This window comes from Ciconia boyciana, chromosome 1 (genome assembly GCF_034638445.1).
Source record: "Ciconia boyciana chromosome 1, ASM3463844v1, whole genome shotgun sequence".
NCBI classification, from domain to species: domain Eukaryota; kingdom Metazoa; phylum Chordata; class Aves; order Ciconiiformes; family Ciconiidae; genus Ciconia; species Ciconia boyciana.
This window is the reverse complement of record NC_132934.1, coordinates 16,585,069-16,611,348: the sequence shown is the minus strand read 5'-3', so window position 1 is coordinate 16,611,348 and position 26,280 is coordinate 16,585,069. Positions and strand designations below refer to the sequence as shown.

General features: G+C 39.9%; 1 protein-coding gene across 1 annotated transcript; it reads right to left on the bottom strand.

Annotated features, from left to right (window-relative positions):
• Positions 1-547: 547 nt before the first annotated feature.
• SLC26A4 (solute carrier family 26 member 4) lies at positions 548-26,280 on the bottom strand. Its single transcript, XM_072867549.1, has 20 exons — positions 26,126-26,280; positions 25,564-25,703; positions 23,265-23,375; positions 21,501-21,691; positions 20,853-21,017; positions 17,983-18,135; positions 17,789-17,871; positions 16,674-16,821; positions 14,137-14,250; positions 13,220-13,297; positions 12,922-13,017; positions 11,366-11,472; positions 9,373-9,442; positions 8,952-9,044; positions 8,747-8,842; positions 6,726-6,956; positions 3,982-4,036; positions 3,506-3,651; positions 2,254-2,337; positions 548-571 (listed from the first exon to the last, which is right to left on the bottom strand). Exons 1-20 carry the CDS (start codon positions 26,278-26,280, stop codon positions 548-550), a joined length of 2,340 nt encoding a protein of 779 aa, XP_072723650.1.

Sequence of the window (26,280 nt, the reverse complement as noted above, 5' to 3'; positions counted from 1 at the left end):
TTTATCTAACAACCTGCAGCAATTTAAGGAACTGCTTGGAAAAAATTATCACGATACATTTTTCAAGACTTGTCAGTATGTATGCTCACAGTAATGTTCTAGAATTGCAAAGCCTTGGCCAGCTAGAACTCCTACCCTCTCGTTAGGCATTGTGCAAATACAGAACAAAAGGCCTGTCCTCCAAAGGTTTCGTTTTCTTCAGCTCTACTGGGCGGAACACAAAGCAGCTTTTCATCCTGTACACACCGATAAAACAGTGTAATGCACCTTCTGCCTGACTAGTCCCAAAACTGAGTACATCTTTTGTAACAGTCTTCTGATTTTTTTATCAATATATCAAAAAGTGCTTGCTGAATCAAGGTCCAGAATATTTCTGGCATAACATTAGCTAAAATTTGGAGATTTGTAGAGATCTGTATCATTTAGACAAACAATCAGGGTTTTCTTCAAGTGCAAAGATTGGTTTTGTTGCAGAAAATGCTTATATAGTACCGGTGCATAAATATTGCTGAGAGTTCACAGGTAAGACAGTACCAGCAGTCCATCTTCATGAAGCAAGTCTGCGCATAGCCTAGTGAAATAGTTTTCAAAAGGTGAAGAGATACAGGCCATGGTTAGTTCTGAGTACACACCGCTTGGAAAAATAAAATGTTTGTGTATGTGTTAACTAAAAACTACCAAGTTCAACCTGTCCTCAGTGAAAGTACAGAGAAAGTAACTGTTCTGAGGCAGCTTCCCTCTGACTTGTGTCTGCATTGGACAATTCAGTCAGGAAGCTGCAGGTCTGAAGGTTACTAGCTGTCACCTTCAAAATGTGGCTATAAAGGTGGAGGACGGAAAGCTCTCAGAACACTCTTTGACCTTGTATTGGTAGTTTTGTGTCTGGCTTCTTCTCTTATTTAATGACAATAATATAAATATCTAAGCAATCCTGTGAATAGAAATCAGAATTGAAGTCTTTTTGGCCTGCCATTCCCAAATGCTTCTGTTACAGAATCATGGTGTCTTTCTAGCTTTTTTAATCCTCCATTCTTTTCTGCAGTGTGACTTACAGAGGAGTGGAAGGTGCTTCTCCCCATATTAGCGATAAAAAAATAATATTCCGGTCTCTTGCAATATTCATACCAACCAAAAAGAGGAGGTGAATCAGGAGTACCAAGTATCACAATCTACTTACCAAGCCCTGATGAAGTTTGAGAGGCTTTTACTTAGAGTCTCAGTTTCTCCTCTCACCAACCTGCCTTCCAAGCTGACCTTACCTTTTCCTACGGGACTTCATGCTATGGTAGAAACTACAATGCAGGGTGATGCTGAGAACCTCTACCCAGCCACAACCTCCTCTTACCTACTTGCCTTCAGGGACCTCTACATCCCACATGCACAGCAAGCTCGCTGCAGCATTTTGCTAGAGCATGACAGAAAGGTCACAGCATGCCCCCAGCCCCTTTCCATTCCTGCTGCTGGAGCAGAGAGGCCAAGCACAGGGCACTACCCCATTTTAGATCAGGAATTAAGAACGGAGTTCAGACTAGTACCACAGTGGCATAATAGGAGGGACACATAATAATCATGCCTGTACCTACATGGAGTGTTGTAATGCTTCCAAGGTATTGATACGTCACTAGTTTAATCCATCTCAGGCTATAAAAGGGCATTTAGCCCAATCTCCTGTTCTCTGAATAAGTGGTCTGTGTGCTGCACCGCTATTTTAGCAGTAAGTGCTACTTTATTTTCTGGCAGTATTCTGTAAACACAAAATAGCATGGCATTGCTTTAATGGACTTGTGTTGTTGCATGTTAGTTACGTTCAGTACACTGCTTTGCTGCAGCTTCCTGTAAAATGTTCAGATTGTGCAAGAAGGTGTCTGCTGTTTTAAAAGGAGGAATGAAGGGGGGCAGTTGACCATAATTTTGGACTCAGGTGTCTGAAGCCTTACCAAGTCTTCTTTTAGGCACCTAACTCATGTTTAGATCTATTTATAAGCCTGTGTAAGGCAAAAGTAGTCCTAAAGCGACAGAGATCAGGAGATGCTTGTGGACGTATAATCTACCACATCGCAAGAAAAACTTGGCTTCCTCCACTGAGCACTGACATGCAGGTACCCAGGGAGGGTATTTATTTATGGAGAAGGAAACTGTTGAGGGCTCAGTTCATCTGCCATACTCTCATAGCGTGACTCAATGTTACAGGCAAAGGAACAAAGCCAGCAGTATTCTATAAGTAATAGACACATTCAGTTCTAAAGTGCTTACCTCTTCCTGAACATCAAGTTCATCATCAGGCCGGCTTGTTTGTGTGAATTCTATGGGTTCTTTAGACTCCTGCATGAGCGAAATCTTGGCAGAAGGAAATTAAGAAACATGGTAAGTTATCTCTTGTCTGTATCATTGAAATTGATTTATTACTCTGAAGTACCTTAAGGTAACTTCCACAACTTACAAGAGACTGTTGTTTACTGTTCCTTGACAAAGCTGTTGATTTAGTTCAGCTGAGAGGAACTTAAATGTTGAAAAGCTTTTGGTCCTGCCTCTCCTCATATGACTAGTTACAGCTTTGTAAAAATAACAAAAGCAGAATCTATCTCTAAACTACTGTATAGCTTTGTCAAAATGTTAATCTCTACTATAAGACAGTAGTATGCAAAAAGTATCAAAAAATAAGGGTCCTGTCCTAGTTACTTATCAGTAATATTAATTACTATTTATTCATAATACTGTAATAGTGATTGCTGGGGAAGGAATTGTGGTGAAAAGACAGGAGAACATTATAAGGCCACTTTCCTAATGTGGGCCTGCATCTTTAAACGCTACAGAGTGTTCTGGTTATCTCAAAAAACACAGAATACCACTAGGAAATGCACAGAGAAGGGCAGTAGGAATGAACACTAGTGTGAAACAGCTTCCATGCACACTCACACCACATAGAATGGGACTCTTCAGCTTTGATCAGAGGTATATGAAATTATTAATAGTGTTGGGAAAGGGAGCAGGGAATGATTATTCATTGCAGCTAGCAATCCAGAAATCCAACAGGCTTAAAACAAACGGGAAATATTTGTCATATAACACATTTAAAATTACAGAACCCATCTCCACAGGATAGTGTCAAGCTAAAACGTGTAAAGGGGTTCCAAAAGGAGTATGACAGACACATCGAAGAAAACTCCATCTGTGACGATTAAATATCATGGTCCAAATGCAACTTCCAGCTGAGGAAGTTCTTAAGCTGCCAGTTGTCAGAAACTAGAAAATGTGTCTTAGGATGAAGCGTTCTCCATATGTCCTGTTTCTCATGTTCTTTTCACTAACAATATCCTGGGGTCTACAGACCCTTCCTTTGATCTAGCAAAATATTCATGTACTACAGAAGCTGTCCAATTTACTAGACTCTCACTTTATTTGTACTACAGCTCTATGTCTAGTTTTCGAATGTGCCGTGCTGTAGTGGAAAAGAATGAATGCTGGATGATAGAAGGAAGGGAAATGTACTACTGGATATCCTTACCTTCTCAAATATAGGATCCTGGTTGTCACTGTATGTCATTTGATTCTGTATGTAGAGCACAGCGTCATGGACAGTCAAGAAGAATATGTCTTTTTTGACGATATCATCAAAGAAGGCACTCCGTTCCAGTTGAGATATAAGGTTGTCTGAATAAAAGGAAGTCATAAGAGGTTAATACAATTTGAAGTAATTTAAGAAATAAATGTCAAAACACATGGTTGCAACTATCAGAAATCAAACGTACATCCAAATCAATCAACCAATCATAGCTTTGTCTTGACTTTTACTTTCCATATTTCCTTTAAACCCTGCCATTCTTTGTGTCCCACTGCAGCCCACCATGTTTATCAGTGTGAAAATTCACATTTTCATTAGAACAAATGCTCCCACAGACACATCTAGAGATCCCTTCTCCTCCCTTCTCATCTTCATTTTATTCTTTGCATGAGTGGTAGTAGAAATATTCGGATGTTTACCTTGATACGAAGCAAAGTATACTCTCACATCAATTCTCTCAAACTCTCTAATTATCTAAAAAAATAAAAGTTTGCAACAAGGACATAAATAAATAAAGTCTGTAAGGAGAAAATACATATATGTATATATGTCTATATACGTAATGTATAGGCACACACACACACTTCATTTGTTTCTGAGTGTCTTCATTCCAAATTGTATGTTTTGTTCATTCATCCTAAATAAGGAACTGCTATACTTTGCTATACTTAAAGATCCAGTAGTTAAGTACCTTGTTGCTGAAGTGGCCTATCGTCAACTATGTAAGTGGAACTATCAATTTTACACATACATACATTGCTGCCTATTAAGGTTGTCATTCTGTTCTCATAATATGAATAATCATGTCTCTTCAAGTGAGAAGCACATGGGCCTGAGCAAGCTTTATTGCTCTCCATGTATGTGTGATATGATACAATCTTTCATTGGCACATGCAAATTTTTTTACACAGATTTTTCCCTCATGCAGTGTACCAGATGGACCTGTTCTTGGATGAAGAAGCTGCATATGGAAATAGTCATGTCTGTGGACCCCATATCTGTTTTGTCTCAGAAGCCAGGACTGAACTGAAACTAGGCAGAAGGCCAAAGCAAGGCACACAGCATTCTTGTATTTCAGTGAGTTAAAAGGTGGGGGACTGGATTCTACCCCTGGCTCCCTGGTGGCAGGCAAGTGTCTTAGAGTAGTATTTTCAGAGGTGATTGCTAATTCCATCCCTTTCTGTAAAATAGAGTCTTGGTAATCTAAGATCTGGTTTATAGATGGGCTAAGCAGTCCCAACTGCAAAATGAAGTTAGTGAAAGCAGCAATCTGAACATACAAAGTATCATAAAAGACTAAAGACTGAACAGTCTGGTCATACACACTTGTTACTCCAGTAAAGCCTTTGACACTGTTTCCCACAGCATTCTCCTGGAGAAACTGGCTGCTCATGGCTTGGAGAGGTGTACTCTTCGCTGGGTAAAGAACTGGCTGGATGGCCGGGCCCAAAGAGTGGTGGTGAATGAAGTTTACTCCAGTTGGTGGCCGGTCACAAGTGGTGTTCCCCAGGGCTCTGTGTTGGGGCCAGTTCTGTTTAATATCTTTATCAATGATCTGGATGAAGGGATCGAGTGCACCCTCAGTAAGTTTGCAGATGACACCAAGTTGTGCGGGAGTGTTGATCTGCTTGCGGGTAGGAAGGCTCTGCAGAGGGACCTGGACAGGCTGGATCGATGGGCTGAGGCCAGTTGTATAAGGTTCAACAAGGCTAAGTGCAAGGTCCTGCACTTGGGCCACAACAACCCCATGCAATGCTATAGGCTTGGGGAAGAGTGGCTGGAAAGCTGCCCAGCAGAGTAGGACCTGGGGATGTTGGTTGACAGCTGGCTGAATATGAGCCAGCAGTGTGCCCGGGTGGCCAAGAAGGCCAATGGCATCCTGGCTTGTATCAAAAATAGTGTGGCCAGCAGGACTAGGGAAGTGATCGTGACCCTGTACTCGGTGCTGGTGAGGCCGCATCTGGAATACTGTGTTCAGTTTTGGGCCCCTCACTACAAGAGAGACATTGAGGTCCTGGAGCGTGTCCAGAGAACGGCAACGAAGCTGATGAAGGGTCTAGAGCACAAGTCTGATGAGGAGCGGCTGAGGGAACTGGGGTTGTTCAGCCTGGAGAAAAGGAGGCTGAGGGGAGACCTTATTGCTCTCTGCAACTACCTGAAAGGAGGTTGTAGCAAGGTGGGGGTCAGTCTTTTCTCCCAGGTAACAAGTGGTAGGATGAGAGGAAATGGCCTCAAGTTGTGCCAGGGGAGGTTTAGACTGGATATTAGGAAATTTTACTTCACTGAAAGGGTTGTTAAGCATTGGAACAGGCTGCCCAGGGAAGTGGTTGAGTCACCATCCCTGGAGGTATTTCAAAGATGTTTGGATGAGGTGCTTAGGGACATGGTGTAGTGGTGGTCTTGGTAGTGTTAGGTTTACGTTTGGACTTGATGATCTTAAAGGTCTTTTCCAACCTATACGATTCTGTGATTCTGTGATTCTGTAACTGGGCTCCAAAAAGTAATGGAAATACTTGGTCTTAATCTCCTCACCTCATTTCCCTCTCCCTAAACTAGGAATATTATCTCCTTATTACGTAGCGTGATGTTTGAAGATGAATTAATGAATGTTGATGAAGCGCTCTGATAATAGCCACAGAAAACCCTATAAAGAAATGAATCATTCTTCCTTCCTTCATAATTTAAATAACATGGAATGAATAAATAAGTCTTGTGGCTAAAGACTGAAGTGATGGTAAGACAAAATTTTTACTACCTCTGTGTTGAGTGAGCATCATCCTGTGCCCAGATTAAAGCAGGAGGCATGTGGAAAGGAAATATATCACTAAACATATGTTATTTCATAACATATGCATACAAGGGGACCACATTTTGCAGTTCTAATTTTAGAGTACTTGACCATGCAACCTTCATATTGTTCTGTGGATTTTTTTTTCCACCTAAAATATGCACACCCCAATATTCTACCTGTTGCTGTATAAGTTTTAAAGGTATTTTTCAACAACAGACTTTTAAGAACTCAGAAGAAATTAACTTCAGCTAACAGCTCTTGATTTACATTACAGTTGGACTCAGTGATCTTAAAGATCTTTTCCAACCTATACGATTCAGTGATTCCTGACTAGTTTCATTCTCATGGAACACCAGAAAAAAATGCCCTTACCGTTTTTATTGATCTCACAGCTACAATATCCAAGAAGGTTACTGCTCCAAAATCAAGAATGAGACTGTGGATGGGCACCCTGGGGATGTTTATTTTGACTGGGAGTTCTGAATTCCAGTCCACCTGGATCTCTACTTCTTTGGTGGGAACTTGAAGATCTTCGTTGTCTTCAGGTTCCTCATCAGTCTCAAAAGCTTCATTATTAATACCAGGCTCACTGATGATGCCATTCTAATGTGCAGAAAATAATGTGGAATATAGCATTTAATCATGGAGAAAGTTTTGGAGTTACAGGAAATACTTCCCTGTGATAATTTCTGTTTCAGGAATGAACGAGACCAGTACTTGTGACCGGTACCCCCTGCTCCCGACCCCTGGTAATGTGGTTAGCATAACTAACACCATTTTATAAGGCAAGCAGACATTCTGTGACTGAGCAGGTCAAGTATTCGTTCCCTTTCACCTCATTCTCAGGCCTTGAAGATCCTCTGAACCAAGTAGACAAACCAACCAGATTTCTTCTTCCCCTCCCTAGCAGCCTCAAGGTTCCTGGGTGCCAGGCTGATTACGCCCTTCCTTGTCAGCCTTGAAGGTCCCAGGCACCCAGCCAACCAGGTGTTCTTGATGACCCCATCACAGAACAGGGAAGCATAACAGCACACAGAGCACTGTCTATAAAATCAAGCAGTTACAAGTCCTAAGTGGGGAATTTGGACTGGAACTGCTGCTGGACAGTGAGACTCATGACCTCCTGGTGGCCAGGGATGCCGCCACCACCATCTGCTTCCTCTGAGGACTGGGTGAGTGACTCGTCTTCTTTTATATGATTTTTTAGTCTAGATTATGATTGTTATATTGATACATCAAACCATGTATTAAGATCTGACCCAATCTGTCAAGGGTCTAGGTGATTAGAAACTATAAGTTAAGTTGTATTATAAATTCTGTATTAAACTAGTTATAAATTGTACTACATTGATTCTGTTTGTAGAAATCCTGTGCCATTCTAATAATAAATTCTGTAGTATACTAATCATAAAATCCTGTTAAGAAAAATAAAGCTTTAATTGTAACTACAATTTAGTGCCATCATCATTCTGCCAGGGATCCCTAAAAGAACCTGTCTGTCCCCTTAGTGTCGGGTGACAATACTGCATCCAAGAATTTAAAGAAAAACAAGACAGAGCACATAATTACCTCCTCTGTGCAGTGTATTTCCTTTCCTCTTTGTTTCTTTGTTAAAAGAGCATCTTCCTGCAAAAAGGCCACTACCCAGAAAAATAAATACCTCAGAGCTACTTCCTCCATCAATAGCTTTATTTCTAGGAGATATTTAAGACCAGTATTTTCAGCTCTGAATTACATTTACTATATGTGATAACATGGTAAAATGACTAGGTCAAAAGCTGGAATGTCACATAACAGCATTTAACTGCATCATAAATTGTAATATATACAGGAAATACTGCATCCAGCAGTGAGAACAATGACAACAGAAAACCCATTTCTAACTTCCAGCTCTGGAGGTTTAATAGGTTGTCTGTACGTGTCCAATTACATGTAAGCATTTAATTATTGAAATCTACATTCCATACTCAGAGGAACATATCCTACTTTCTTTAAAGAGGATGTGGAAGGCTATGTCTACCAGCCAACTGATACAGCTCACCTGTGCATAGGAAGCTGGATGATAGGAGCGTGTACACATGAAAGAGCCAGCACTTTTACTGCACAGAGGCAATCTGAGGTGGTGAGGGGTAGAGGTAAGATCAGGGAATCTCTTGCTTCCACTCCTGTTAACAGTGACTGTCGCAGCTGCCTGCATCTGTGGGGTCTTTGGCAATAGGTATACTGCTCTACTAAGTCTCCTGCAGGTCCCAGACTTCTTACCATAGTAGTAAGTCACAGTTTTCCATCTTTACTTTAAAGATGAGTACAGAGGAACTCATAATTAAGGCTAAAGTAGTAAGCTCTAACAGTAATCCTTTGAGAAAAAATAGAAAGAAAAAAATTTGGTTTACCTTAGTAGCTTTTAATTTCCCCTTCTTTATTAGTTTTTGTATCTTCCTCAGTGCTTTGAGTCTCTTATTATATACCTTGACTGCATCAAATCCCACCTACAGAAAAAGGATCAAGACATCAAAATGATTTAATTTTACCTAGAATAATTCTGATGAAATCTCAAAGACAGTTAAGAAGCATCCAAACCCACCACATGTCACTTACTGTGGATTTGAGGCTGCTTTTCAGTCCATCAATGTTAGCATAAAAAATCGGACTTGAAAACTTGAGAATCTTCACACCTTCTGGTTCTATAACCTGTTGCCAAAGAATATAAGGTTAAGCAGCAACAACCACATTTTGGCTAATAAGAATCAGTTTAACTGTTTCAACAGTTCAACCACATATCTAGTTCACAAAAAATGGCATATCTTTGATGATAATTGAGGTGATTCAGTTTGTAGAAACTTACAGCCCCAGCATGCAATATGGACCAACCATCTGGATCAAGATGAAGAATTTAATGCTGCAATTTGTTATCTTCGAGCACTCCACTTCCAAATTCAAGTTGTCCACAATATGCAAGGCACAACTTTGTCTTACACTGGCTTGTAGACTGAAGGGAAGCAACTCAGCAATGACTTACATTTTTGTAGTCCTTGACCTTCTTGTAGATGTCTGTGCCAGGAATGTTTCCAAAGCCACCCCATGAAGGACTAACAGAAACAAAAAGAAAAGACAGTGAAGGTAAATATACTTTCGCATTCACAGAATTGAAGGGATTGCTGCATACAAACTGTCATAGACTCTTGTAGTCTGCTCTCTTCTGCCAAACTAATAGCCTCATTGGAAAAATGTTTATTTGTTTTGTGTTGCTGTGCAAGGGTCTTTTTCCGATTTGTAGTGAATGGTCCTTTTTAAAGACAAGGTAATTTGGTCTTAGCCTACTTGCTGCACCATTTTTATGTAGAGCTGAATGAATAACTTGTTCCATTTGTTTCCCAAACAAGAAAAATGTTTTAAAAAGCAGATTAGTTTGGTTTGAATGAAAAACAATGTTTTGACTCTTAAAAAAAATTGATCACTTTTTTCATTTCAAATCAACGGAAATAATACATTTACATTCTTTTCAGATTACCTAAAACTTTTTGTCCAGCCCTTTTAATTTTGATTTCGGTCCATAACAAAACCAAAATATTTTGCAGTCTCCAGATATATTTTTAACAGTTTAACATTTTAACAGTGGAGCAAATTGTTTTGAAGTTTGTAAAGCCTCAACTCCCTTTTATATTTTGATTTCACAAATCTGAGTTGAATTTGGGAATGTTTTTTGAGGCTCTTCAAATTCCATTTTTTATAATCTACTCTTCTGTAACAACTTTTGCAAAGCTTTATTTTTGTGCATTTGCTGACAGTGCAACTATCCTTTGGTATTGCTAGTAACCATACTGTCTGGACTCCAGGCTGAAGGAAAAGTGTTATGTTGTATTTTCAGAGAAAAGATCAATGAAAAGTAACAAGATGGCCAAAGAAGATTCTGCAAAGCCACCTTTTCTCAGCATTCCACTACCATATGTTCTTTGAGCAGCAACAAATTGGCTACAAGCACAAAATTTTGTCTTACTCTCATGCATTCTCTTCCTCTTCTTTCACAGTCATACACTCAGTCTTGTATAAGCAATAAGTGAAAAGGTTATTGGCATGTGCAACATACTGTAGTAGTATTACATGCTAAGAGTTACTATAATGATCAATTAATTACAGAAGCCATTCATACATGTTTTTATATTTGATCTGGAATGTTCCTATCCCTTTCCAGAACTCAGCAATGTGGGTACATAAAGTACTGCTGGAGTACTGCGTCCAGCTCTGGAGTCCTCAGTTCAGGAACGACATGGACTTGTGGGATTGGGTCCAGAGGAGGGCCACAAAAATGGTCAGAGGGATGGAACACCTCTCCTTTGACAAAAGGCTTGAGTTGGGGTTGTTCAGCCTGGAGAAGAGAAAGCTCCATTGCAGCCTTATTGCAGCCTTTCAATACTTAAAGGGGGCTTATAAGAAAGATGGGGACAGACTTTAGTAGGGCCTGTAGTGATAGGACAAGGGGTCATGGCTTTAAACTGAAAGAGGGTAGATTAAGATTGGATGTAAGGAAGACATTTGTTATGATGAGGGTGGTGAAACATTGGAACAGGTCGCCCAGAGATGTGGTAGATGCCCCATCCCTGGAAACATTCAAGGTCAGGTTGGACGGGGCTCTGAGCAACCTGATCTAGTTGAAGATGTCCCTGCTCATTGCAGGGGGGGTGGACTAGATGACCTTTAAAGGTCCCTTCCAACCCAAACCATTCTATGATTCTGCAATGATTCTGTGATACATAACATACGGCTAAGTACCACCAGAGTACTCAACATGATATAGAATAAATACTGATAAAATAATGCAGCTTCTCTTTTATCAGTGTAATTAAATGACAGCACACAAAAAGTGTTTTGTTCCACAGAACAGATTTTTTCCATTTCAAAATTTTTGTAAACCCAAGCAGACTTTCTGCCACAAATCATCTTGCTTTTCAGCATATTGTCTTCCTTTTTCATGGTATAACACTAACAATTATTTCTGATCCTGTGTTACTTACAACTGAACTCTCAGCACAACTGTCAGCAATCCAAACAAAAGGCCAGCAAGTAATCCCAAATCAAGTCCCAGAATGATGGATGCTACACATGTAAAAACCCAGATCATCTGGAGAGGAAATAACAAATGTAAAGTGTCTTGATTATAACATATAACTCCTGGTCACGCTAAAGAATCACTAGACCAGACAATATGAGTAGCAGAAGAATTTAACTTTGGAGGTGATCATAGCACACTGGCAATTAGCTGAGTTCATACAAAAGTCATCCTCTTCCTCCAAGATGCTTCCATCCATCACTATCTTATTAGGCATAGTTAGCTTTTTAGGAAATAAGGTTTTTTAACATAACAACGTTTTTCAAGGATACATTTACTTTGATGAAATTAAAGGGGATGCAGTTAACCATTGCATTTTCTTGTTTCTGATCGTGGCAGTCTTTGTTAATCTTTCTTTAGAAATTGGAAAGAATTTATTTTCCCAAGATGTAAAATACTGTAAGATGCCCACCTGCAGACATGTAGAGAGGGAAGGGGGCTCCTCAGTGATATCTAAGAATCAGAACTGTTCCAAAGAGAGGTATTTCATATTAACAGGTTGATGGCACTCTCATAATCTCCACTCCCCACTCAGGCAGAACAGCTGAAGTGGGCTCCTCAGTTCCTCTCTACGTCACTGCCCAGGCAGAACACCCAGTGGACCCAATCATACAAAAAGCTGAGTGCCTGCACTTCTCACTGTGGTCAGTGGGATCTTTTACCTATAAAGAGGACTAGTAAATGATTGGCTAAAAAATTTCAGATCTACCTAGGGCAGGTACTGCCCATTGACACACACTGTAAAATCTATGCATAGTAAGGACTGCATGGAGAAAATACTTTCCATGCAATCTTTTCCTGCCCTAACAGCCACACTGAAGATCTATTCCCCAGAAAACACAGTGGGAGATGTGAGCAAGTACCCTGAGATATGGTTATAGTGGTTGGTAAGAAAAGCCTATTCATATATCCCTTAGCATGCCAAATGAATCCACATTTTAGCTTGGCTTAGTCTTGCTACAACAAGAAAACATATTTTCTGAGGACTACCTGAGATTATCCAGGCAAATGGGATGCTAATGTGGTAACAACATAAATATATGTACATGAATTAAGACAAGGTCAGCTTTTCTGACCCATTTAAACTGTGCAAAAGATAAAAGCAGAGTGGTAAAGGTGGCAACAAGCCATCTTTATTCTGATTTTTAAACCATCTCAACACAAGATTGCTGTAAACTCTGGTAATTGCTATGAAGGAGACATCACTGCACATGAATACCCTGATTGGCACCCTTACTGTGGGGTGCAGGGAATAAAGAAGACAAGCAGAATACTATGTAAAACTCTAAACCAGGGAATTTTAAACTGACCTCATGGCACTTGCATTTTGAGGACACACATAAAAGTTTTCTGATGTTAACTCTACAAAATTCTATTTATGAGAAACTTGGATGGCATTAAAAGGCAAAAAGAAAACCAGACAAAAACATTCAGGAGAAAAGAAAAAATTAGGTTACTTACAGCATCCACTTTATTCTGTCTCCACAGACGGGGAACATCAAACACTTGCATGAACATCCCTTTCAAGTTAGCTATGACTACAGCTGCCAACACAGACTGTGAAGAAAAATGATGAAAAAATGTTATTCAGAAGCAAAGATGCATATTAAGATAGTGCTCAACCTTATACACTATAAACCAGAGCCTCGTCTGGTATCAGTCACCATAGTTTAAACAGGGCTATTAATCCTGCCTATCAAAGTTGAGCATTTGGATCTGATGGTGCTGGTGGCTGTGCTGCAGAGGAGAAGTACGGTACCTTTTGTAAGGGCTCTAGCAATTTCCCCAGGGCAACAATGGAAATCAAAACAATCCCAGCTGAGATTATACCAGCAACCTGCGAAGAACAGAGTGTTTAAAGGAAATGAACTTATTAAGACTTTATCTTATGTTTCTAGGATTACAAAGAAAAATGTACAAGTAGTTGCACATTACGTTTCTTTAGGAACAAGAAGACCTGCCAAAATGCCATTGTGTTTAGGCATACGTGGGCAATCATTATACACTTCAGCTAACACAGAGAGAATTCAATTAAGCAGATAGTGTAAACAACTGCACGCAAGGTAGTAGCTCTTGTAGGGGTTATGTTGCATAGACAGATAAAAGGAGCAGAGTCTGTGTGTCAGCCAGAAAAGGGGCTGCTGGATAATCTGTAGTTCTCCACTGTTAAAAAGTGCAAAGCTGTGCTACTGTAATACAGAGAAGCATACTCAATATGAGAAAGATGGCACATGGGCAGATGATGAATGGCATATGGCAGGGCTGCTCAGGCCAGCACATGGGAAGATGATGAATGGCATATGGCAGGGCTGCTCAGGCCAGCACATGGGAGCTTAAATATCTCATAGGCAGCTGCAAGAGGAGTTCCTCCCTCATCCTGAATTCCTATTGTGAGAAACTCAGTCCCTTAATTGGGAATGAAATTCTGGGGAATTAGTCTTGAAGGATTTCTGACCCCTAATGTAACTCATGCTATGTAAAACTTGATTGCCCTCTTCTGGCAGAGCTACAAAAATGATTCACTACCAGAAAACAAGCTGCTAGCTAAGATAGCTGTGGCTTTCCATGTGCCAGCAACACAATCATTGTAGGACTATCTTAATCCCATTGTGGAAGCTGTGCCCTATATAAGATTAAATTTACCCGTCCACAGTACTAGTAAGAAGAGGTCATTACCTGAGTCTTTCCACCAGTACTTTCTTGGACTGCAGTCCGTGAAAGAGCAGTAGTTGCAACAAAACAAGAAAAGGCACCTGAAAAAATGTTGCTGAACCCGAAGGCAATAAACTCCTGAAAGATAATTGGATGATGCTGTAAATACAGATGCCTGAAGACAATTTTGCAATGGAGAATGACAATAGCTTCTACAGTAGTTTATAAAGTAGGTAGCACGATAATATTGAGAAGAGTATGGATTAGTAATAGCTGTTCAATGTTTATACAAATTCTTCTTGTGCCAGCCTAACTACCTGTGTTTGGAAATCAATACAATGAAGTTGGTATACTCTCCCTAACACGGACATACTCGTCTTAGTATAAAGACGTTTGAAGCTTATTTCCATCACTGTTATCAAACCTAACATTTCTAACAATTACACTGGTATAACTGCATCAACGAATGGGACTAGTATAAATTTAACTCCCAAGTATCATCAGCTAAACAAATAATTTTAATCAGTAATTTTAAACAGTCTGAGTTTAGACAAGCCTTTAATTAATGCAAAGCATTGTATTATTAGTAGAACTAATCAGGAACTTTGCAATAAAACACAGTTTCACTGAAAACTTCTAGTTTGTTGAGCCAGAAGTTTTTCAGTCTGAACATCCCAATGAACTCACGCTGAGTCCCAGGCAGTGTTCTCATAGATTTGCCCTAGGGTCACAGATGCTGGCACCTACTGATGCTGGTTGTTCTGCTCAAGTGACAAGGACCCTGGGAGCTTTATGTGCTGGGATCTGGGCCATTCCTCTGCTGGGAAATGAGGCATTTGGGAGCTGCCTGCAACCCCATGTAATTGACAGAAACATTGTTTTCACCAAGCTGACACAGTCACAAGAGCTTTTCACTCACTGCAAATTTTTAAAAATATAATTTGAGATTTGATTTTGACTCCCTCCCTTCTTTTCTCCAAAATGAAATTTCCTGTAAGCTTTTCATTAAGCTCCAACTACAAGGGCAGGATTTTAAAGTCATGTTCTTTAACAGAGCAGACCTAGATGATTCATGCCTATTCCTGTGTAACAGCTGGGCTCTGCAAGAAAATATTGGTAGTTCCTAGTGTTCTTAGGTCTTAATAATCTATGAATCTATGAAGACAAAATAAACACTAGCAGATAATAGTATTGACCTGTCCTTCAAAATTATTTTACTACCTGCTTTTATGATGTTATTTTCACTTCTCCAGTTCAGGTAACCTATTTGCCTGTTATTCATGGCTGCATGTGTAAAATTCATAGCATAGTATTGAAAGGAAGGCATTTTGCTTTTATAGACAGTAATTCTACTACTACAATATTTAATTAGTATCTTTGAAGCACATCAGTGCTGGCAGAACAGCATATTTAACAAAAGAACAGCATAAACAGCACTTCCAGGAATATGTATTATTCATTCAGATTTATTAAACTGAAAGTCAATGCATTTTAGGCAACTTTAAATCAAAGTGTTACCGGATATGAACTTTGTGTATTGTAAAATGACCAGCATGTTCAGAAGTATAATTTTGTTACATACCGCAAAACAGTGTTTCCAAAATCAAACCTTATGTAATCCATTAGCGCTAAAATAAAGGTCTCATTAAACAAAGTGCTCAGCTTATCCATTTATTGTAGTGAGTGTATTTTCTCATATGTTCAAAGGATAAAATTCAAAAGTAGCATAGATGCAGGACAAGGAAGCTTTCTGACATTTTTCTCCCACACCCATGGGCAAGCAACATAACCCCTGGTGAAGACACTGAACAACTGCAGGAATCCTCTAAGAGCTTGTCAATGCATAGCTCATGTAACGTTCTAGCTATGTGCCTTTAGAAATCAATGGTCAAAACAGTTCAGCCATTTGTTGCAGACAGTTATTCAAGTATGTTCATATGCTGGTACACATTTACTTTTGTGAAGCTGCAGGACTTAGCTATACAGTTAGAAGTATATTTATATTGATGTAACTGGTGTCATGCTGAGAAGTACAATAATTTATTCTGTAGGACTAAAATCATGCCTTAACTGATACAAATCCTGCATGTAGACTAAAGCTAAATAAAGCTGTCTGGAGCAGCTTCTTAGCTTGACATTGTCTTCCTCCCCGCCCAGCAACACACCTCAAAATATGCCTTACGAGTAGAAATGGAAAGCAGGTTGCTAAAGCTGGCCACATCAACTCGACATCACCAGAAAATTGCCCTATACAGTGCTTAGTTTTAATTACCTTTTCAGAGCTACTGCAGTCACTAAAGCAATACAGAAGGAATTAATTAGTATGAAAAGTCCATACTGAAGATAGAGCACATCTGGCTCATCTCTATATGGTAAATTTGTCAGGTAATATATGGCCATTTCAGCTATTTTTTTCAATAGTTGAAAGAATTTCTCCTGTCAGACTTCAACTTTAGTCTGAAAAATGTGTGTAAATGATATTTCTTTCATTTGGCTACAAAAGTCAACATGAAACAGAACTTAAATTCACTATGTTTATAAACTATTTTGGTTATACATACCTGGTTTCCATCAATAGCATAGTCATACTTGGTTGCATATACTTTTCCCACAGATACGGCAATAGCATAAGCAACAATAGCAATGGAAAAGGAGGCTGCTACCATCTGGGAAAACAGGCTGACATCTGGAGGTTCGGGCGGCAAAAATCTAGCATTTAGAAAATATATTAGTGTTATCAACTTTGATCAAATTCTGGTCTTACTAGAATTGTCAAGGAGTTTGAGGCGGAGGCATACTGGTTGCTTATAATATGAAGTGTAATGTTGCAAGTTAATAAAAAGGTGGAAACAGCCCATTGACATACAGAACACGCTTATCTAGCTCACCATAGCCCAAATCCTGATGCTATTAGTCAGCAACAAAGCTCCCATTGTTCTCAGCATGACTGAGATTTGGCCTTATGATAGCAAAGTGAAAAAGTACATTTTTTGAAGCATTGAATAAAGGATGTATTGAATAGTATGATGAATTACATAAATATGTTAATGACACTTCATGCTATTGTTAACATAATTCTTCAGATGATCTCAAAAACATTTTATCCCCTACTGTGTATCTACAAATTTTAATTAATCAAGCCCTGAATACTAAATGGAATGTGAAGGTTACTACTGTGAAGTGCTCTGAATCTTTCAAGTGAAAGTCTCTACCAGTGTAATCCCGAACAGTGTGATCCCGAATTTGCTCCTATGGCTATGGAAGTGACAAGATTGATTGGGATAACAGTAGTGGAATGAATATGAACCACAGTGGGATAACTCAGGTCTACAGAAATTAAATCTATGCAGAATTTCATTATTAAAAATACTTTAATTTTTTTTTTACATTTTCCATAGACATATATTCACTTCATGAGCATGAAGCAATTAATTCTCAGATGAACTCCATGAATCAGGTAGACATTCCTGGGCCCATTTTACAGATGAAGGAAAGCTAGGCAACATATTTAGGTGGCATAATTGACAGAGCCAGAAGTAAAACTCAGGAAATCTCTAGCTCTGAGTTCTAAACTCAGGTTACAGCTCTCAAGATCTCTTTCATGTCTTTTCTCTTACCACTGTCATTTTTAGCCAATTAAAATAATACCTATTTCCCAGAAAACAAAGGCACTCACCCTCTTGGAATGCTCTTAACAATGCCTGCATTGTATTTTTTTTCCAAGTCGGCAGCATATGAAATGCCAGTGGCTACTATTGTCTGTAATAAAGTAAAACAACAGCTTTAATACTTAAAAAGGGTTCTTGTCTTTCTGTAGCTAGCCCCATATATTTTATCTGTTATCAGTTTTTGTTAAGCTCCTTTGCTTACCACAATGACTTCTATTGGTATAGGTATAGGTATCTTGTGTTTGAACCGATCATTTATTTCTTTAACTACCATGCAGACAAAAATGGTGAGGAGTCCAGCAATAAGATCTGCAATGTTGGTGGTACCAATTTTTTCAAATGTTTCAATAAGAGTCTGAAAAATAAAAATTACAACATAAAACATGCCCATGTCCACTTGAAGGCTGTGAAAATACTCATGAGAAGATCCAGATGCATGGGGTTTTGGAGGAGGCCAAGTTACTTCTTTGTTCAGGCCTGGAGGAGCCTGAGCATAATGTGCTGTCAAGGTGCTACAGGATCAGTGAATGGATTTAATGGTGAATTTAATTGAAAAAGCGTAACTGCAAGAATTGTCCACACAGTGGGCTTCTGCTTCCCAATTTTTAGGAAATTAATACTAAGTAAGAAGAGCTAAACCTCTGCCTGTGTTTTACCTCTACTTGTTCCTGGAGCAAGGAAGGGAAGATCTAGAGCTTCTTCACTTTGTCTGAATAGCAAGGGAGATCCTCATTTTTCTATTCAAAAGACAGCTAGAAGGCCCATGGGCAAAACTCTGGTTCACTACGTGCCCAGCACATATGGTCTGTGGATTACATGTTTCCTATTTCCACTGTTGACCTCCAGAGAATGAGTATGAACATGTGGGTCCTGCCAGGCTGTGGAGAATCCTACACTTGAGAAAAGCAGTCACTAAACCTCACCTTATGGTACATTAACCATCCCAGCAGAGTTCAGCCCCAGGCTGGAGGACTCTCACAACTGGGCTGCAATAGGCAGCTCCCTTCTCTACCTTTGCTATGCCCTTGCTTTGTCCTATTGTTTATTGCAAACAAGTACACAGAGAAAACATGAAGGGCTGAATACTCCTCTGTCCTCCTCCTAGGCATCAGGGTAATTCTCACTTGCCCTTGTCTCCACGAAAATGTAATTATTCCATGCATAGTGGAATATGCATGGAATAATTTTTCCATAATCTTTCCATAGTGAAGCAGAATTATTTTTCCATATTTTGAATTATTTTTATGAAAATAATTTTTAAAAATAATGAATTATTTTTCCATAATTTTTCCATAGTGAAGCAGCTTTAACAGAACGATCTGATAGAAAAGGGGTTAGAAACAGACTTCTTGCATCCTGGTTAGCTCCCCAAATACTGGGCTGTCAGTTTAAAGGCAAGGGGGTTTGCAGCAGCAGTATCACTACTACCATTCTGAAAAGACTCTGGTTTTGAAATAAAACATCTAAGTGCTTAATCAGCTATGTTTTCTAAGCTGAAGAAGACTTCCTGAAACACTGAATCAGATGCCTTTCTTCAGGTGACTGAAGCCATTTCTTGCCCATTGTACTGCTTACCATGGATCCCATTCTTACTGACCATCTCTCGCACTGCCCCACTTCACAGGGGAACAGTAACTTAACTTTGGGTTGCAGATTCTGCTAATGTTGGATGCTTAGTGTTGCAGTTTGTTAAACACCACTTCTGAAGCAAGTCCAAAACTTGCTGAAGCTGACACAGCAAGTCACTGGTTGAGCAAACCAGGAATCACAATTTCTTTGCTCTGCACACATCTGCAAACACATTGACTTGGCTCACCTGTAAGAACACAGAAGCTTTGAGCTTTAACCTAAAAAGTCAGCATTCCACTTAGGCTTGCAGGAGCTGGAAGAACCATGTAATTCCTTTTCAAAAATACTTTCTACTAAATGTACCACCCTTCAATAAACATAAAAAATAGAGACAGAAAAACCCGCTGGATTAACGAGTCCATCACCCTGCCAGGTCTGCTCTAAGGTCTATTACATAGTACTTTGTCTCATCTAATTTTCCTCGTTCTGAGGGAAAGAGTTTTCATTAATTCTGAAAAGGCCCAAAACATGATACTTTTTTTTTTTTCCAAATAGTCCACCAGATTTTTTTTCTAAATTTTACCTTGCTGCTTGTAGTTATATTCATCCTATTATTACTAATCTAGATGTCTAATGTATTTTTGCTAGTCTGGTTGCCTGAACTGGCATGTGAAATCTGTAAATACATTTTTTTTATCTAGAACAGTCTCTTTTAGAAATCTGTTATTCTAATGTGAAGTGCTATGGAAGATCTAAAATACTATAAACACAAATAGTTTCATGCTGAAGTCAGTGACAAAACTCTCAGTAATTTTCCTGGGGAAGGAGACTATTCCGTAATATGAGACCTCTAGGAATTCAGTATTTCTGTAATCCAGCCAAGACATTTCTCCATTTGATCATTTTCTCCAAGATCAACAAATGGAGTTGTGACAGGAACATTTAGCCTCACCTTAGCTAACCAGTAGGTACCTGGCCACAGGGTGGGAACCCACATCCTTCTTTAGGTATTCACAAGTATGGCTACAGTGTGGAATGGAGAACGATGCCCGTTACCAGAATGACCTGCTGGTTTAAGAGTAAAGAGGCTTGGGACCAGTCAGCTTTGGGAGATGACCTGATAGTGTTAAGAAATGATGAAATATCCTTCACAATAAGCCAGAAAGCAAGGGGTGGGACAGAAAGTAGTCTCCAGAAGTGAAAACCTAGAGAACTGTTTTGCTGGATAGTTATGTTTAAACTTTATGTGAAGAACTGCTCTGCCTGAAAAAGACTTCAAGATGAGACTTTATGTCTGGGGAACCCCAAAAGCAGCTACTTAGAGCCCCACAGCTATAAATGAACAGCTGCAGATCTTCATGAGAGTGAGAGCGAGAAGTAAATTGATGCCCTATACTTACCACCATATATATGAACCATTCCTGTATGAAATGGAACCAGAAGATAAACAATTATATAAAAATTCTGGCATAAAACCAAAACAGATTAGAAGGGCATACTTACATATATTATGGAAAGGACACCATTATAGTTTTTAGTTGAAACATTTAGGACTATTTTCAATTGTGACACAAGCACTTGAAAAGCAGCTGCAGTTGTGAATCCCCCAACTAGTGGATCTGCAAGGTACCTCACAATGAAACCAATCTGAAGGACGCCAAATATTGCCTGGAAAAATAATGAAGAATAACAGCTTGCTAAACAACAAAAAGGTACACTTTTATTTGGTGATTTCTTATGCTTTGTTCTTTTCTCTTTGTTGATGCAGAGTCCTAGGACCATCTTCCCCCATTGCAGCCTAGTGTAGCTTAATATCATGCCATCCAAGGAAGTAGAGGAGACCTGAAGAAATGCGTGAAAGGATGCCCCAGGATATGCACCATTACACTTAGTTTCATGCAGGTCTCTTGGTCTGCAATCACAGCGCTATTGTTCTGTTGTCTGCACTCCCAGTCATGCTGCCACAGACTCTGCCCAGGATAAGAAGAATAATCCCCGAAAAGCTCTTCGGAGCTTGAGATTACTTTCCTTCATTTTTGTGTTTTACTACAGGAAAATGTCTTACTGCCCTAGTAGGTGTTTCCATGCCATATGTTTTTCCATTAAAATTAAAGCAGTATCAACTTTGTGTCTTCAAGCCAACTATTTTACCTGTAAAATTCCAACCAGAAATGTGAGGGTACTAGCAATCAGCACTCTCTGTGCATCTCTGGATTCAGTGTCTATCAGTGTTCCAGTACCATTGGTCCCTGTAGCATTACTGCCATCTATGAGAAAATTATCATCAGGGGCCATGCTCAATACAACAGATCCCACCATCAAACTGACTACAGGGAATGGACCTGTAATGCCAAAGAGAACACACTACAGTTTAATATACATTGAAGAAGCATTTATCAGACTAGACAAGCAAACTCTAAATCAGAAAATCCATTTAATATTTTAACTGGGGTACATTAGTAGTATTAGGAGGCCAGGAGCCACAGGCACTGCAAACATGACACAAAGATACAATTCCTTCCTTAAATAACTTGCATTGTACATACAGGTGCAGTTTCATGCTTTGCTTAAGCCAATTTAGGGCTGTAGCAAGGCCAAAAGGGGCAACATGTTCCAACCATCTGCCTTGTATCAGCACCACAACCAGAAAAAACAGATCACTGATCCAGCTGAAAGCAACATTTATTTAATTTTTTCTTTTGGTCACGGTTAGTTTTCAGCTGATCCAGATTGCCACATAGCTACATGGTCAGGAATCTCAACACCACAGTGGTGGCAGGAACATGCACCAAAGTGTAGGACCACATCTTTTGGCAGTAGTGTGGTATTACATTGGCTAAAGATGACTGAAACTATATTTTGGGCAAGATACAGAGTGAGTAAGTGATCATTGTGTCAGCAACACACAATCTAAAAGTAATCGTATTTGTTGCAGTTATTTACTAAGATTATGCAGAAAAGAAAAATGTCATGAAATGTCTTAAAGAAGGATAAGTTAATTTTACAGATACCCTAGAGGACACTTCATGAATAAGAGTATTGGGAAAAGCATAAAAAGGAGAGTTTGATAACCTAGACAGTAGGAATGTCAACATAAGTAGAGGTGACAACTCAGACCTGGATAGCAAATGTGAGCTGATAGGTAGGGTAGGAAGAGGCTAACAAAGAGGAGAGAACATACAGAATTATTTCATGCAGCAGAGAAGAAAGTTGATGAAAAAGCCTAGTATCATGCCAAAGCCTTGGGAGGGGAAAACAATCTATTCTTAGTAGGTATAAACAAGGAAAGACTGTATTTTGTTAGAATGAAGAAAAAGAAATTTCAATGATCAAGCTGTAACATGAATTTTAAATGTGAGAATTGACAGGAAATAAACCCCATATTTTAAAGAAAGTATTCAGAAAGAATCAACAAGGTTTACCCATAGCTTTGATGTGAGGACCTAGAGCGAGGCTGGAGTGGACACACAGCTTCTGGGTCTCCGCAACAGACAAGAAGATGATATTGTCCACAGTGATCAAAAAAGGATGCAGCAAGGAAGGCTTGTAGAGAAGACTAAGAGCTCTGTTTTAGCCATCTTGAGCTTTAGCTGAGAGACAAAATGTCTGTTCATACTGCCTACTGAGGCCTCAATCTTGTAATTTCTTGCACAGAGTGTAGCCAAAGACAAGATTTAAACTTCAGCATAAATGCCAGCAAAAAGCATGCAGGGGCACAACTGAAGTTAGCTATTATGCACAATTGCCTGTACAGAGAAGAAATAAGCCTTAAGCTCCCCAAACCCACCAATATTAATATTCAGCACAGCCAATTTGGTTCAGAAAGTAGTTGTCTTGTATGAAATATGAATGTTCACAGTAAGGATTAACATTTTGTAATAGATAATTCACTGTGACTTGAACACATGCAGTTACCAACTGAGATGTGCCTTGATGTTCCCAGGAAAAAGTATGTCAGGATGGGAAAAAAGGCAGAATAGAGACCATATCCAACAGGAACTGCAACCAGCAAAGCATATGCCAAACCTGAAATGATAGATCATCAAAATGCCAGATTTAAAATCTCTCAGCAAACTACTATCTTGTCAAGAACAGACTTTCAGAAAGATTTACTCCTTTTGTACAGATACAATTTAGAATGTGTTTTGTCTGTAAATCGGTTGGAGGCATACATGTGAGTATCAATGACTGTAAATGATTGTATATCCCACGTTGGTAGTTGGATGAGTAAGTACTGAAAGATGTTCCTGTATTTGTATAGATAGCACAAAACATAGTCTCAGATGCGAAGTTTAAGTGGGGAAACACTGTTTCAAGAGTGAACAGTCTGCCCCTTGAGGGAAAACAGGGATATGTGAAGTGTTCTAGTTATAGACAGAAATTTCAACCACAGACTGAATTATTGCACTACAAATATGCTTCACTATGTTCAGCCCTTCTGAAAATCAGGCCACTTTTTTTTCAGGATCAGCTTATAGACTTAAATACCAAAAGTAAATCACACAAATTGGAGAGTTTTGATCCTTATTTTTGTCTTCCTTTGTATACCTGTGCAAGCCATCAAATCCAACAAACAATGAAAAAAAAAAAAGTTGCCTTCAGTATCATATCCCAGTTAGTTCCCACTGCAGACTGTAGTATTCTCCTTCAAAGACACCGCAAAAAACCTATCAGAGTTCAAAACAATTGAAGTCCTGGTCATACTGCTGTGACTGGTGGGAGGACTGCAAGCAACACACACAGTTGCTGGGAGTTAGGGACTTCAGGGACCTCAGGAACCCAGAAGCCTCTTTTTTGGCAAACATTTTGGCCAATTTTCCCCGTATCAGAATTTCAGAATTATTACATTTTTTTAAAATTACAGCTAGATTTGGATTTGCAGTGATTTGGTTTTTTAAATTTTTTTTTAATACATAGGTGGGAGACCAAACTGTATTTCAGAAATCAGTTTTACAAGTGGAATCTAATTGTGAGAAAATCAGGCCCCACTGTAAAATAATAAATGAGGGAGTTACAGTAAGAACATAATAGCTGTTATAAGTCATATGAAAAGCCCATCTAGCCCAGTTCATTTTAAAAAGGCAGGGGAGTCCTGTAACTGTGGCACTGCCTTCAGTAGAGATCTTGCAGCTCTGACACAGACTCTCTACGGGACTGTGAACAAATCAATTCCTTATTCCTCAGGTCACCCTCTGCCTGGGGCAGAAGTTTGTAATGCTTTTTTTTTTCTGCCAGTCTGAGCCTTCCTAGCATGCTCCAAGGGAACAGACAGTAGGGAATACTTGGGGCTAATTGGGAATGCGTACACTGCTTTCTTTGTTCCCAATGTGAATCTTTGCCCCCTTCTGCACACACTTAATTTCCATTGAGGGAAAATATGGGGTTGACACAGATAGCTTAACCAATCCTAGTCCTGAAAAATTGTGAAAATAGTGTAAGAACACTATTCAGATGAAAGAAATAAATGTGCTGGATCACATCAGGGTTATAGCTAGTCTTGTCTTTGAAAGCGGACCTTATCAGCTGCCTCAGGCAGAATGGTTCTGCCCTTTAAGTCTCCCTTAACTAGCTTATTTTAATTAATTTCTGCTTATTTCTGCCACTTTTCTATTTGTTCATCTACTGAATGCTTTCCTAATAAATGGAGTAAGGAAATAAGGAAAACTTAATATTGCAAGCCATGTACTGTAAATATCCATCAAGTTTGTAAATTTTTTTAATGTGAATATGCCACCACCTCCTTGAGGGTTGTTTTCTGCAGATACTGGAACAACCTTATGGGCCAAATTTTAAAGGAGAGTAGATATCAAGGTTGCATTATTTTGGGGCAACAGCTAGATTTTTGTATGCAGCTGCAGGAGAACTATAGGCTCAGACAACCAAGAAAGAGAAATAAGACCACATGACCTATCTGATTTATCACAATGTAATTAAAATTTTAAATATCAAAATGAATACTCTTTCAGTAAAAGGCTTGGGAAAAAAGTTAAATACATCTTGATATCACATCAAAGGAAATTTAAATCTTCCAGCCAAGCAGAGAAAAAAGGAATAAATTAAAACCATCAATTATTTATTGCAAAACAATACCTAATATCTAGTATTAAATAACAAGTCTCAGATTTGTAATTCCATCTGCATAACATCCCTGTGTTCAGCCGGCTCCCTTATAGAAATGTCCTTGAGAATGGAGGACCGACGTGCCTGGATTTACCTTGCAAGGTGGCAACGAGGCCGGTGCTGACCCCCGAGATGATATCGCTGACCAGCCACTCTTTCACCCGGTAGTTGGGCAGCCACTCCAGGATGGGCAGAAAGGACTTTGCAATCTGAAAGGCTCTTTTTCTTGAACATCTGCGAGAAAACAAGTGATGAACATACCCCACGGGGCTGCAACTGGAAAGCCCCCAACAACCCCAAGCTGACAGAAAGCTGGGGCGATGCACATTTAAGAGGCAGAGTGGCGTGGTCGTGTCTCCCAGACAGGGATAGGGCATATATTGGTGTCAAAAGTGCTGTCTCCTGAAGGAAGCACCCTATGGGCAGCTGCGTCCACGCGCTTCGGTACGAAGGGAAGCAAAGACTGATCTATGGACAGGTTGGCGTTCTTTGGGCTACTTTATCCCTCGGCGGGTGGAGTTTATCGGCGCCGGGACAGCGCGGGCGCCGGGACAGCGCGTCCCCCGGCACCCGCCGCCTCTCCTCACCGCTCCCCGCGGGCGCGGCGCGCCTCGCCCCCGGCGCCTGACGGAGCCCCCACGGGCGCCGCCACCCACCTGCAGGCCGCCTGCGCCCGCTCGCGGAGCGTGGGCGGCAGCGGCGGTCGCCGCTCGTTCTCCTCCTGGAAGCCCGCCTCGCTGTAGATGGGCCGCGCCACCACGTAGTGGCTGAGCTCCGCCAGCGGCTCCTCCGCCCGCTCGCCCGCTGCCAT